The following is a 13,186-nucleotide window of genomic DNA, read 5'->3' on the forward strand; positions in this document are numbered from 1 at the left end:
TTCGGGAACCCTTAAGTCCCCTGGCTGGGCGAGTTTGGCAGGCTCTGCACCGTGTAGAAAGCCTCGCCCCAATCCAACAGTCGAATGTCCTCTTCATCTTCGTCTACCCAGTCGTCCTAACCAGCTTCCTTGACTAGCTGTTTTGGCAAACTGGAGCAGAGAGGTTCGCCGTCTACGCGGGCTAACATTGTTGATTCAGGAGCTCCGGTGATAGCAAAGAGACGCTCTTCTGGCAAGTGAGCCAGCTTTCCAGCCGTGAACACGATATTCGCGCCGCTAATATCTGTAGATACGGATATATCAGTCTTTACAGCACTTCAAGAGCAAAGAACTATATCTCACTTCCATGTCCGTAGCCTGCTTCGTGTACAGACGCAATAGCCTGCAGCAGCTGCCTCGATATCATCAGGATGGTGTCTAACTCTAGCCGGTCCCCTCCCGTGTTTTAGTCGGCAACGACTGTATCGACAGATGGCCCAAGTAGCTCAGACACCAGGCATTGATGAACGCCGCTTGGCCCTGTATGTGTAAAATAATCGAGTAACTGTAGAACGTAGTCTGAAACGCCAGGTAGCTGCTGTAATGATTGCAAAGTGGAAACCTCGCGAGATGAGCTCGTGCTATCTGCAGTTGCAATCTTGAGGGCTACCCATTTGCCCAGCCTTGCGATCAATGTTGGCATTTGAGTGCGAGATGTAATATGTTTTTCATTCTCGACTTACAGAATATCTTGCGCAAGCCAGACGGTCGAAAAGCCTCCCCATCCCAACTTATGAACAACTCTGTAGCGGCCCTGCTTAAATGTGTCACCTAGGCAAATGGGGTGGTACCCTCCTGGACGGTATCGCGCAACCTTTTCCTGGTTATAGAGAAGGTTAGATGGAGGGTCGCAGATAATGGCTGGAGGTGAGAGTTCTTAAGCAAAAGAGTAAGACGTAGCATTGCTACACGACGCGCTGATATGTTCGGTAGATATGTGACCGGGCATGGTGTGATGTACTGGGGAATTTTTTGCAGTGTTCAAAGACTGTCGAATTTGCCTCATTGCTATGTTGGTTGGCGGAAGTTGGCGATCGAATGCGCAGTTATGTACTAAGTAACTGTAGGCTAATCTACAGTGATGAGACAAAACTGTCGAGCCGATATACTTACAGCACCACGTTATAGGTGTGCGTAAAACTAGGTACATCGGCTCGACACTTTGCGCCAAGTTACTGTACATCGAATTTCGGGTCCGGAATAACTACTTCTATGCCTTTGCCGGCCAGCTTATGCGACATTATCCGCTCTAGTCCCCTTGGCGGCTGCCTGGAACTGCCTTGTCCTGAGCCCTTCCGAAGATGATTGTCTCAATCATCAACTGTCAACAGTACTCTTTAAAGAGAGTATGCCGATAAAAGATCCCGAGCTACGCTGTACTTCTCCTCCAGATATTACTGATCCTTGAGTGTATGATATCGAAAGACTGACTCCACGGCGCCTCTGGGTGTACTCAAGGCGTCCCAGTAACGGAAATACTCACGATCACTCGCACGACTTCCCCTCGACCTGAGGAAATGGAACCCTCTCTGGAGCCCCAACCTGAGGAGGAAGAATATTCGTCGGAGCGTCAATCAGAAGGAGAGAAATCTTCGTCGGGGTGTTCATCTAATCGCCTCCCAAAGTACTCAGTGGATGAGCTCGTTGCCATCTTCCTCGATTTCTACCAACGCCTTACGACACTACACTATAAGCCGGAGGACCTTAAAATCCCTCCGCCAGAAGGATGGGGCGAGACTATACCTGAATTCTATTCAGAGGTCAAGTCGGAGCTCGTCATTGAGGTCCTACGTCGACTGCCCTATCTCAAAAGCAAAGTCGGCGCGGCTATCCATTATAAGTCCTCGCTGCTTGACTATACTTCCTTGGAACCCGAGTTCTTCACAGACACCTTTTATGAGGACTATTTATCTGACCTAGTCGGCGCCGACGTTAACCCGGCCGATTGCTTTTATATTGCCGAGGGCTATGAGAGCGGCGGCCGCCAGTTTATTCTTAACGTGCTCTCTGGGGAGATCACTGAAGATGTTATTCGCTGCGACGACATGGACCCTGTTGACATTAAGGATTTTTTTCGTAAATTGATGGATGACTATCGGTGTCTTAGACTTATTCCCCGTCCGGGATTAGTCACTCAAGAGTACGAAGGTGTGCCTGAGCGGGATAACGATATCACTGAGGCGGAGGTCTGCGCTCAGCCGGAAAGGTGGGGAACAGACTTGGATACCCAGTATCTAAGACAGATATATAGGAAGTATGGATGGCCTGATGCATTCCAGAGGGAGGAGGCATTTAGGGCAGTGGACGACCTGATGGACTTAATCGAAGATCCCCGTGGCGGCTGGGAAGGTGAAGCGCATGATCCTGAATAGACCTGGCAAAACGCCGGTTATTAAGACTGCAATGCGCAGCAACTGCTGAGAATCGTATAAAGATACGTCCAATGTCCAGTTAATCTTAAGAGCTCCGAGACCATTTCTAGAGTATAAGAAGCGCGACATGTCACACACCTATGCAAAAGACAGTAGCCCAACTACACGTAGCTAGATTAGGCGGATTTGGGATAAGTGAGAACCTCTATTAACTACGAGAAGTCACTGTCCTGCCACACACCACGACGCGAGATGAGCGGCCACTCAGTGGCGAGCGTCAACGGCGCTCACTCACAAGAACTCACATACGCCAGCCCACTGCCCTCAACGTCCGCCCGCTCTAGAGCGCGAAGCCGGCGTGGACCGCTGACGGTGCACGGCTTCTCTAAGCCGCTCTGTAAAATTCCGCCGTCGACATATGGCTCCGAAAGTACGTTACGCTCTGTCCCCGGTGGCGAGCAGAAACTCGACGGTATTCCTCGCAGCCACTATTGTCCGTAGGAGGGATTTGAGTGCTGTTGTCGCGCTGAGTTCGCGGGACGTCGATCCCCTGCAGCGTCTCCCGTTTCCACTACCATAGGGATCCAAACGGAGCGTCACCTCCGAATCATTCCGAGATAGGACTGTCCTATATAAACTAGGACGCGAGAGTCTCGTATGACTTGTAACTGAACATAATGAGCACACATGAGTTTGTCCTAAGCCAGAATCAGTCATGGAATCAATCCTTTGATGTCGATAGTATGCATGTGCCTTTTCTTTTTCTCCTAGAGTTAAAGGCTTAGACTTATCTTTATATGGTCTTAAACAGAGCTGCGAATAACGTGAAATGGGCCGTAGAACCCATGGGACTACCTAGGCCATGTTCTCGGGTAAGCTTCCGTATTAGGCAGCGGAGCTAAGATTCGTGACCTTGGGTTACATCGACACAGACACTCCTTTATCAGTATATAGAGGTCATATTACATTTCGGAAGGCGGGAGACGGCCATTGGAGCAAACCTCATACCATCCATGTCCTCCGCGTCCGTTGTGGATAGCACCCCGCACGATCCAAGGCCCCTGCATATTAAACTTAACGCATCCACCTCGTAGTCGGCCACGCATCAATCCGCGATCTCGCTTTGATTTATGCGCATCCCGTAATTGCCTCCCATGGCCGAAAGATTACCGGGTTCTAGCGAGCAGGGCGCCTATGTAAGCAATGTTGATAAGAATCGAGTAGTTCCTGGATCCATAACTGGCGGGAAAACAGGAGCACAACGTGTTTCCGTGAAAAACAGCGGGGTATGAAGCATTATTGTGATGTTTTGGGAGTCAAGCCAAGGCCTTGCCAAGTTCTAGACCTCTACCCTTACCCGGCATCATAGGCTAATTGAAGCATTCAAATACCGCCTGGTCGGGACCTCGAGAACTCCTCAGAGATCCCTTCCCTCTTTGTAATATTCTATCTAGAGATCTGCGGTCTCTCTTTTTATCATCATTGCTCTTTGGGCTCTTATTTGCTATGAAGACTTCTGCTGTTCTCCTCGCCCTTGGTGGCCTGGCCGCAGCCCAGTCTCCTCCTTGGGGCCAGTGTGGTGGGCAAGGCTGGACCGGTCCCACGACCTGCACCTCTGGTAAGTTGCGTCCGAGCGTATATAGGCGGCGCCGCTTCTAAGCTGACCGACTCCAGGATGGACTTGTGTCGAATCGAACCCGTGGTATTCGCAATGCGTCGAAGCTCCGGGTGGAGGCTCCCCTCCTCCGCCCGCCCCTCCTCCGCCCTCTTACCCCGACCCTCCTGCGCCTCCTCCTAGCACTGCCTGCGGTGGCGGTAATCCCGATGCCAGAGTCGATGGCTCTGGGGACTTCTTCACGGCCACATATGGCTCCAGCACAGTGTATAGCGGCTCGGACTACCGGGCAGCTATCCAGGCCGCAGTTGACTCCATCTCAGCCGGCCAGCGCGTCGCCGTTATGGCTTCGGGGTCTATCGGAGCTAGCACCATCACGATTGGTAGTGGGAAGATCTTCGAGGGCTGCGGCACTATCAATGCCGCCTGGAGGAACGGCCGCGGCGCCATCGAGGTCACCGACTCGGTGGGCACTCGGATTCCCTTCCTGACTATGACGGGCGAGGCGTACTTTGGCCTCCGCTTCTCCGGGAACCGGGACCTCTCCCTAGGAAAGATTAACCTGAACCTGAGCGCCGGCCTTGGTATCCGTTTCGATCGTGACAGGCCCGGCAGCACTAACGTCCAGATGGATGACATCCGGGTCACTGGCGCGACCAGCCACGCGGTAGAGATCTGGAATGTCGACGGCCTCCGTATTAACCAGGTTATCGCTAGGAACGTGGGCGAGTCTGGTCTCCTTATCCAGAATACGCGTGACGCCCGTGTCGGCCTCGTCGACGGCGATAACGTTGCCACAAACACCGGCTACGCCACCCTCCGCTTCGCTAACAGGAACGGCCGCACAGCTAACGGCCAGTATCCTACCAGCATCTTCGTCGACCGCGTGGTGTCCCGTGGTGGTGGCCGTGGTATCTTCTGTGTCTCTGAGTCTGGAGGCGCCGAGATTGGCAATATCGACCTTGCCTATAACGGCAACAATGCTATCCTTATCGAGAACTGCTACAACGTTAACATTAAGGGCGGTACCGTGAACGGTGGCGGCGAGGTCCGTCTTGCGGCACGGTCCGAGTTTGCGAATAACCGCGATATTTCTATTACCCTGACCGTGAGTACAACTCTTGTCTCGTTTCCTTCTGCCACCCACGTCAACGGCATGCTGACAGGAATGTGCGAACCAGGTTAACAACACGCCTGTGCGCGAATCGCCGTGCGGCCACAATATCAGCTGGAACCTCTCCGGCAACGGCGCCAGGAACATTTGCTAGACTGGACGTCAACGGGACAGGGCTGGCCAGGAGACTAAAGAATCATCGAGTAGACCGACCAAGGATATTTATCTCTCTGTCTTCCTTTTATTCTGTTTTCATTCTTGATATATTTTATTGTCTAGTAACTCTAGACTAGCACATAACTCTCGAATCACTTAAGCGGCTTGACTTTGAATCCCTCTGAATCTGGTCATGCCATATAGCGGTCGATTCGTGCTTTACATTAAGAAATACGCATCACGAGAGAGAGGAGATTGTCTGTGGCCACATATCGTGACATCTAAATGTATACTGCATTCCTAGACACCGTTAGTGAGACATACCTACTATGAATCCAAGAGGCCCAGAAAGATTGTAAGTAGAAGTCATATCACGTATTCAAGTGCCGTGTGTAAAGCCGATATTTAAGGTTATTACTTAGATATTTATTTGATTTGTCTAATAGATTAAAGTTACCTATAAGGTTATTAGCGCTAGTCGCCTTAGGTGACATGCTGACCATGCTTTACCTACTCGCAATGACGTCCACATGGCGTACGGAATATAATCGGGTGCGGTCCGTTAGTCTTGGCATGTGCTTGGCCGGCTTGTCCGTTTCCTCCGGACGCTACGGTGTCGACCGGCTGTGCTCCACCGAGTGCCAGCATGATATCACTAACACCCAACAACAAGGCGTATTTATTCCCCGCCTATCCTATAATGATTCGCAATCACTTCCTCGGCACATTTCATGGTGACTGGCATATTCGCTTTTCAAATATGATCAATGTCTTGACAGATCGGTTTCATATTGTGTGCGCCGTTTTCGGCATCTTTACGTTCTTATTAACATTCGTGTCGTTCTTAGTCAAGGAAAGGCTGTTCATCTCCGACTCCCGTAAGTTCCTCAGCAGTTGGCTCTTTCTTGAACCATTCCGTCTCTAATCCTGACCCTATAGTCTTATCCTACCTGGTCGGCGCCATCGCAGGCCCTTTGCTCGGGGCTATGACCTGGGCAGGCGGCGCAGAGAACTTGGAGACGATTACGCTGAATTTTACCCGCTTATCATTGTGCGTCCAGGTGCTTCTGAGTAGCATACAACTACCTGGTCGGTTTCTTCGGGACTCGCGAAGATCTATGCTTGTCGCGCTGCTTATTGGGATGAGCCTTACGTGGCTGATCAGTACTTTGCTGATCTGGGCCATTTGCACGGTCGAGAATGACACAAACGCAGATGGAGGCAATCACCGAATAGCCTTCCTTCACGCACTCGCCATAGGAGCATGCGTGGCTCCCACCGATCCTGTCCTGGCCTCGACCATCGTCAAAGGCCGTTGGGCGGACCAACATGTGCCTGCGCCTCTGGCTCAGCTTATCTCTGGTGAGAGCGGTGCAAACGATGGTCTGGGATACCCTTTTGTTTTCCTGGCCTTGTACCTCACTGCATATGTCGGTGGAGGCTCGTATGATGCAGCAAAAGAAGGCGGGGCAGCGAGGGCCATGGCTGAGTTCTTTGGCAACACCATGGGCTACATGTTGATCCTGGGAGCTTTTTGGGGTGCCGTTATAGGTTTCATCAGCGCCAAAGCTTTGAGGCTCTTCCGGGGCCTACATTACGTCGACCACGAGAGCTTTTTCGCTTTTCCAATTGTCCTCGTAATCCTGCTCATTGGGACCTGCGGTATGGCTGGATCGAACGACATCCTTGCAGCGTTCATACTCGGCAATGTTCTCTCATGGGACGGATGGTACCAACTGAGTACAGCGGAAGACTCGCTCGGGCCGACCTTCGACGTTTTTCTCAACATAGCTCTCTTCATCTACCTTGGCGCTATTTGCCCCTGGGATATCTTCGATCGTGGCAATAACGACGTGCAAGTATCGCCATGGCATATACCAGTTTGGAAGCTGGTCTGCCTAGCTATCGCGCTATTGGCTTTACGGCGGCTTCCGGTCATGCTACTCCTCTACAGGATGGGACTGTTGCGTCCACATGTTACGAACTTTCGTCAAGCTTTCCTCATCGGATTCTTCGGACCGATGGGCATTTCGTCCATCTTCTACCTGCACGAAATATTGCACTTTTGCAGACATGAGCTTTCCGACCAAGATGGAGCAATGACGCCCGAGGGACTAGAGCTCTTTGATGTATCGCGCCAGGTCATCTGGTTCGTCGTTACATCCAGTGTCGTACGTATACGTATACGCATTCCAATTACCGTACTTTTTGACTAATGACATATAGGTGGTGCATGGTGTAGCGATACCGGTCTACCAAACTGGAACTTGGTTGTGGATGGAATGCAAGTCATTAAAACCGCAAGAACGACCCCGTGCCGACTTGCGAGGATTTATCGACAAAGAGCGAAATGCCATCAAACATGTTCTGGAGGGCATCAAAGACGACGAACATCGGGCTGAGGAGTATATTGAAACGCATTTGCCGAACCATCCAAGACCGCGGCCTACGTTCAGGCGGGTAAAGAGGGCATAGTTGTCGGCGGCAAGTGTACCTTGTGCATACCTAGATAGCGCTGGACCCTAGCGTGGTGACTTCACCTTACAGCGAATTTGGTGTGGCCAAAAGTACCTCGCGCAGGTTTGCTAACAGATAGGGGGTGGCCCGTGGACACAAACTTGTCCATCAGCTTAATTCGCACGTACCATTCGATACTTTTTCCACTCGCGCTATTATCCACGTTTCCCCTCCGCTCGTTGTGTGCATAAGACGTCAGTCTAGAATTAAGGTGATATATCGTGTATACCTAAGCTGCGATACTTGGAAGAAGCTAACGACTCGGAATGGCAGGATAACCCACAGTCTAACCCGTTCCATACATGTATCTGTACCGGGAAAACGTTTATGAAGTGTTGGCAGAAATTCCGACCCCAAGTTGCTCGAAACCTCCCCGCTATGATGCTGGGTCCAACACCAGCATCCAGTCTTCGCAAACCGCTTTCAATCCTTCTACGCCGTACGCAGAACGAATTCAACTTTCCATCTATCACCCGACCCATCTGTTTCAAACAATGCTACCACCCTTATTGCCGGACAAGGTCGTTTATGTCACAAACAAAGGCCGAGCCTTTTTCAAACGGCGAAGTTCTTCGCGGCCACTTAGGGCGAACATGCATTATTCAGCAGATCCTTTCTAAACGACGAGATCCTCTATTGTGTGTCTACCGGGCGAGGTGCGTGCATTCTACAGCCTGAACGATCACTCGGACTACAAGCTAATATCCTTAGCAAGCGACAAGGGAGAAAACTTTATTATTAAAGACATGATACCTGGCGAATTCGAGTACCAGCAAGACCTACAAAGTCCCTTGGTTTCGTGTCTCAACTTTCGAACAGTGATCGACGTTATCCCAGACTTCAACCTATTCATTAATCGCTTCCTTGCGACCGACCTCCTTCAGATTAGCCAGAAGCCGCTGCCAGAGGAGACGAGAAGAAGTATTATCAGAAGCGCGCTCACTGGACTTGCTGAGCTTCATGATAGAGGGATTATTCGTGCAGGTACGTCCTCTTCTCGTCGTGTAGTATTCTATCGCCTTAAGACTCGTCCAAGAGCTAACGTCTTCCCAGACATTAAACCCGATAATATCCTTCTCGACTTTGAAGAGACAACCGGCGATGATCTTGCTATCAAAAGCGTCCAAATCTCAGACTTAGAGGATGCAGTGCTTCTCCCACCTGGCAAGAGCCTTAAGGGTTGTCTTTGTGGAAATCAGCTGTGGCGAAGCCCTGAGTCTTGGGCACGTGCATGGCAGAACACATTGTCTGACATGTTCTCTTTTGGGGTGGTAGTCATCTACGTGATGCTTAACGATATGATATTTCGCGTGGACAATGAAGAGATAAGCGGGGATAACGCTTGGTGGCCTATTCTCAGGAGACATATATGTTATTTTGGAGACGAGGACGGCTTTAAGGGCCTGCTTCAACACGTTGGGCAGGAGAATGTGTTCTTCGACCGCCTTATCGCTCTCGCGGGTGACTTTGATGCCGAGAGGCCGAGAAAGCCTTTTCAGATGTGGCCTTATGTGGACGCGGAACTCAGGGATTTGGTTATGAGGATGGCAAACTTAGATCCAGCGCAGAGGATCATTGCGCGTGGCGCTCTAGAGCATCCATGGTTCCGCTAGGCCGATTCGACGCAGAAGGCAGAAATGCAGTAGAATGGTTTTACTTATTTAAACAAACGAGTAATGGCGGGGTTCCTAGGCCACTGGCTTCAGGTAGGACACATGTACTAAGCCGCTGAATTATGCTGTCTAGACAATGAGACGCTAGATTGGATTGTTTTCTTGCTGGGCTGAGGTGGATGTTGGTGATACTTCGTGCAGTTATCACGCTAGGCCCGGGCCTTGGTTATAAGCCGCGCGGCAAGGACCGGTTCTAAGTGGCTTTGTTATCGTGTAGTGGGGCGGGCAGTCCGTACATATACTTCGTAATACGTTGTAACCTTTGTGTGCACCACCCCTCGGCGGTTAGTTCTTGTATCCTACCTATTTATAAGTTCCTTAAAAGCGTATCTTACCTAGACATAGCCGAGCCTCGTAATTTCCTTTCACTTCCGATTATTATTACCTAGTAACGAGAGTATCTCCTCTTACCCGATACTGTTTTTACTATGCTTATGGCAAAGATTTCCGAGGTCTTTTAATATGGCCACTGGTGAAGATATCGAAACCACACGATTGCTTATCGAGAGCACCAAGCTACCTCACCCTTCAGGAGCCCTTCTCGAATCCTTCGTCGCTGAGGCTGTTAATCCCGTCTTGGCCGCCCAGTATGTGAAAGCAAGGTTGCTTCTCGGTGAGGGCTCCTCGTTGGTGGCCGATTGGTCGTTTATCGTCGAGTCCGGTAAGTCCATTGGCACCGTTGGCTGCTATTATTCGCAACTCTAATGACCACAGTTACGCAAAATGGCCATCTTCCGCCGCCGCTCGATACCGAAACACGACAGGCTATCTTTAAACGAGATGGAGGCCGTTGCTGCATTACTGGGAAGACCGGAACGTTCCATGATCCCCTTTTAACCGTGCCTATTCTTCCGGTCCCAAGCGGCTGGACTACAGACAGAGTATGCTTACCGTGATTAAGAACGGATACCGCGAGAGAACGTTGACGATTTATCTTGAGAAGGTCGGGATCAACGACATGCTTGGTGCTTTCTTCGGACAGCCTTACTTGGATTGGTGGCTATCTTATGCCAGAGAACCCGAATGGATGCCTCGTGAACGGAGTCACTGGCTGGTCCGAAGGTCTGCAGCCAGAGCTTTTGAACGGGGCCTTATCAGGCTAGACAGATTACAGGCATCAATGGTTGAGGTGAGTCTGCGTGCCGCCTCTGGCCTGATCATCTAACACTATTGGGCGTTTTTTCTCTAATCCACCTGTAACAGTTCTCGCTGCGAGACGTCCTTCCCGGACTGGAGAAGCCCATCGAGGCTGATGGCCTATACCCACTGTTGGGTGACCACTCACGATCGGGTATCATGAAGCTCGATCCGCGCTTTGTCGGCACTCATGCTCGCCTGTCCACTAGTATTCGGTACCTCGAAATTTCCAAGACGTTCTCTTCATCCGGCATTGGCCCGCGACGATCAAGTACACGGGCCTGCCTTACTGCACCAAATTCCAGGCCCGGGCTGCGAAAGCCTTCTTCTATTTTGAGTCCCGTGACAAGCGCTCTTCTCAAAGCCTGGCTTTTAATTCCCAACAGGATCAGGATGGCTGCATATGAACTGCTGCAAAAAGTCGGAAAGTTCCTTTACGGCCCAAGCGCGTCCATCGCTGTCCAGAGACTGCCATTCGGGCTGTATTTGAAGACTGGCTGGGACCAGTGCCGAAACGAGTTCAACGCGTTGCAAATTGTCCACCGGCATACTTATGTCCCGGCGCCAAAAGCGCTTGACTTGGTCTCTAGGCCAAGAGATTCGGACGACCCATTCGCCTTTAATGATTTTTATCTTCTCGTCACGAGAACCCCCGGTGTGCTGTTATCTCTCTGCCACCATCTTTTGTCCGACGAAGATTTGGACGCAGTCGCAGGTCAGCTGGAGGACTATATAACCCAGCTCCGAGAGATCCCCAAGTCGGTCAATCCCGCTATGGCTATTTGTAACACCCTCGGCGAGGCATGTCAAGACAATCGCATTCGTGGATCAACGCCAGTGGGGCCATTCAAAGACGAGGAAGCTTTTAGCCAGATCCTACGATACTCGAACGACCCCGCTCGTCGTGGACACAGAATCGTATTCACGCATGGCGATTTGAATCCGCGAAACATTCTTGTCGACCAGGTTCCCCAGCCAGATGAAAGAAAAAGGTGGGAGGTGACGGGGATTGTGGACTGGGAGACTGCTGGATACTACCCCGAGTACTGGGAATATACGAAAGCTATGCTAGAGGGATTTAGGTGGGAGCGCCGATATAATAACTGGGTGAAAGGAGTTTTTGAGAAGCTCGGAGACTATTCTCGGGAGATGGATGTTGAAAAGAGGAGCTGGGAATCTGGAGATGCAGTCTGAGGCCAGTGGCTCTTGGCTTAGTCCCTAAACCAGGCATGGTAGGATGTCCCTCGGCGCTGGTATATCTATGCCTTTACGATAGCAGCTAGCTTATCCATACCAAAGCGACGATATGTAATTTCATCTAGTAGCCACTCACCAAAGAACTTTGCAAGCCAAACTTGAGTAGCCAAACCACCAGCCCAGAACCAATTGCGACTACCGCCTAACCAGCCGCCGAGCCATCCCTCCCCACGAAGGGCTTCGCTCACGAGTTGTTTTGCAAAGCATGGGGTGTCGACAGTCCCGTTCTTCTGTGACCACGTCAGACGGCGCTCAAATACGTCTTTGACCTGTTGGTAGAGAGAGTCGGGTGGCAGTGTGCGATGAGTCTGTTTGTTTCCAGTCTGGCTGCGGACGGTCCCAGTAAGGGAGACCAGAACGCGAATACCAAAGGGCCGCAGCTCCTGACGAAGTGCACGGCTGTATGAGTTTATGGCGCCCTTTGTCGAGCTGTAGACGCTGGCAAATACATAAGGAGCGACCGAGGAGAGCGAGCTGATGTTGATAATCAAACCACGAGTTGGGATAAGAAGTGGCACAAAGGCTTGGACCATAGCCATGACGCTGAAGACATTGGTCTCGAATACAGTGCGGACCTCGTCCATGTCGATGTCGGTAGCAGCGGTGACATACCCCATCCCACTAGTAATGGTGAGCAGGCGAACTGAGAGGGATGAGCATGAGCATGTCACACTGACGCATTGTTGACAAGAATGTCAAGACGACCCCCCGTCAATTCGGTAACCTGTTTCTTGCAGGCGGCGATGCTGTCGGCCTTGGTAACGTCGAGCTCGAAGGTGGACATCCCTTCATTCGCAAGGTCTTCTAAGACTTCAGGTCGACGCGCAGTGGCAATGACGTGAAGGCCTGGTTAAAGTTAGGCGATTCTACCGAAAACGCACCCTGTGTCATCCACAGAAGCCGTACCTCGGGAGTGAAACTCCTTCGCCAGTGCATGGCCAATGCCTCCAGGAGTACATCTCGAATCGTGTTAGCGACAGTCCGTACTGAAGGGTGGAAGTCAAGGCAACGACAACAGCCTGTGCCAGACCGTCCTAGGTTTTGCTATCGAATAAATCGAATAAATATACTCACCCTGTTATGAGGACAGTTTGGCGCCCTTTGACGATGTCGGTGGCCATTGCGTAAAGTTTGAGTGTGTGGGAGAGGAATGCAAATCGCAAAGCGTCTACGAAGTACGATTCACGAATAGCAGGTACGAAGTAGTGTACACACACACCCATCCCATTCTCCCAGCTAAGTCTGTCACGTGATATCTACCAGTCAAGCAAGTCCGTTAACATACCTACCCGAATTCCAAAGCCAA

At 51.1% G+C, this 13,186-nt stretch overlaps 7 protein-coding genes across 7 annotated transcripts; 5 read left to right on the top strand and 2 right to left on the bottom strand.

The window, feature by feature from the left end:
• Positions 1 to 11: 11 nt before the first annotated feature.
• On the bottom strand, positions 12 to 1,222 carry ACRALDRAFT_211470 (uncharacterized protein; the record flags this gene model as incomplete). The annotated part of the gene is made up of 9 exons (XM_071023696.1): positions 12 to 103; positions 152 to 245; positions 317 to 331; positions 371 to 395; positions 458 to 519; positions 566 to 662; positions 723 to 900; positions 949 to 1,112; positions 1,188 to 1,222. The coding sequence occupies 9 exons, from the start codon at positions 1,220 to 1,222 to the stop codon at positions 12 to 14; spliced, it is 762 nt and encodes a 253-aa protein (XP_070873770.1).
• Positions 1,223 to 1,393: 171 nt separating this feature from the next.
• On the top strand, positions 1,394 to 2,490 carry ACRALDRAFT_1064560 (uncharacterized protein). Its single transcript, XM_071016993.1, has one exon. It carries the CDS (start codon positions 1,557 to 1,559, stop codon positions 2,409 to 2,411), a length of 855 nt encoding a protein of 284 aa, XP_070873771.1. The 5' UTR covers positions 1,394 to 1,556; the 3' UTR covers positions 2,412 to 2,490.
• A 1,359-nt stretch (positions 2,491 to 3,849) lies between these two features.
• On the top strand, positions 3,850 to 5,550 carry ACRALDRAFT_1043499 (carbohydrate-binding module family 1 protein). Its single transcript, XM_071015312.1, has 3 exons — positions 3,850 to 4,029; positions 4,086 to 5,134; positions 5,208 to 5,550. Exons 1-3 carry the CDS (start codon positions 3,918 to 3,920, stop codon positions 5,292 to 5,294), a joined length of 1,248 nt encoding a protein of 415 aa, XP_070873772.1. The 5' UTR covers positions 3,850 to 3,917; the 3' UTR covers positions 5,295 to 5,550.
• A 506-nt stretch (positions 5,551 to 6,056) lies between these two features.
• ACRALDRAFT_1051269 (uncharacterized protein) lies at positions 6,057 to 7,951 on the top strand (the record flags this gene model as incomplete). Its single annotated transcript, XM_071015682.1, has 4 exons — positions 6,057 to 6,174; positions 6,236 to 6,740; positions 6,774 to 7,467; positions 7,523 to 7,951. The coding sequence occupies 4 exons, from the start codon at positions 6,057 to 6,059 to the stop codon at positions 7,769 to 7,771; spliced, it is 1,566 nt and encodes a 521-aa protein (XP_070873773.1). The 3' UTR covers positions 7,772 to 7,951.
• Positions 7,952 to 7,994: 43 nt separating this feature from the next.
• On the top strand, positions 7,995 to 9,498 carry ACRALDRAFT_1064562 (uncharacterized protein). Its single transcript, XM_071016994.1, has 4 exons — positions 7,995 to 8,024; positions 8,087 to 8,469; positions 8,529 to 8,797; positions 8,867 to 9,498. The coding sequence occupies exons 2-4, from the start codon at positions 8,192 to 8,194 to the stop codon at positions 9,424 to 9,426; spliced, it is 1,107 nt and encodes a 368-aa protein (XP_070873774.1). The 5' UTR covers positions 7,995 to 8,024; positions 8,087 to 8,191; the 3' UTR covers positions 9,427 to 9,498.
• Positions 9,499 to 10,136: 638 nt separating this feature from the next.
• On the top strand, positions 10,137 to 11,817 carry ACRALDRAFT_1094268 (uncharacterized protein; the record flags this gene model as incomplete). The annotated part of the gene is made up of 3 exons (XM_071019714.1): positions 10,137 to 10,367; positions 10,430 to 10,615; positions 10,690 to 11,817. Exons 1-3 carry the CDS (start codon positions 10,191 to 10,193, stop codon positions 11,815 to 11,817), a joined length of 1,491 nt encoding a protein of 496 aa, XP_070873775.1. The 5' UTR covers positions 10,137 to 10,190.
• A 65-nt stretch (positions 11,818 to 11,882) lies between these two features.
• Positions 11,883 to 13,001, bottom strand: ACRALDRAFT_2042628 (uncharacterized protein; the record flags this gene model as incomplete). Its single annotated transcript, XM_071021267.1, has 4 exons — positions 11,883 to 12,501; positions 12,558 to 12,726; positions 12,787 to 12,839; positions 12,955 to 13,001. The coding sequence occupies 4 exons, from the start codon at positions 12,999 to 13,001 to the stop codon at positions 11,883 to 11,885; spliced, it is 888 nt and encodes a 295-aa protein (XP_070873776.1).
• Positions 13,002 to 13,186: the final 185 nt, after the last annotated feature.

The sequence above is a fragment of the Sodiomyces alcalophilus genome (genome assembly GCF_042370955.1).
Source record: "Sodiomyces alcalophilus JCM 7366 unplaced genomic scaffold ACRALscaffold_5, whole genome shotgun sequence".
NCBI lineage: Eukaryota > Fungi > Ascomycota > Sordariomycetes > Glomerellales > Plectosphaerellaceae > Sodiomyces > Sodiomyces alcalophilus.

Coding starts and splice junctions, on each gene's coding strand:
- ACRALDRAFT_1064560 (XM_071016993.1), top strand. CDS start 1,557: ATGGAACCCTCTCTGGAGCCCCAACCTGAGGAGGAAGAATATTCGTCG.
- ACRALDRAFT_1043499 (XM_071015312.1), top strand. CDS start 3,918: ATGAAGACTTCTGCTGTTCTCCTCGCCCTTGGTGGCCTGGCCGCAGCC. Junction 4,030..4,085: donor TCCCACGACCTGCACCTCTG/GTAAGTTGCGTC, acceptor GACCGACTCCAG/GATGGACTTGTGTCGAATCG. Junction 5,135..5,207: donor ATATTTCTATTACCCTGACC/GTGAGTACAACT, acceptor TGTGCGAACCAG/GTTAACAACACGCCTGTGCG.
- ACRALDRAFT_1064562 (XM_071016994.1), top strand. CDS start 8,192: ATGATGCTGGGTCCAACACCAGCATCCAGTCTTCGCAAACCGCTTTCA. Junction 8,470..8,528: donor TTGTGTGTCTACCGGGCGAG/GTGCGTGCATTC, acceptor ATCCTTAGCAAG/CGACAAGGGAGAAAACTTTA. Junction 8,798..8,866: donor TAGAGGGATTATTCGTGCAG/GTACGTCCTCTT, acceptor ACGTCTTCCCAG/ACATTAAACCCGATAATATC.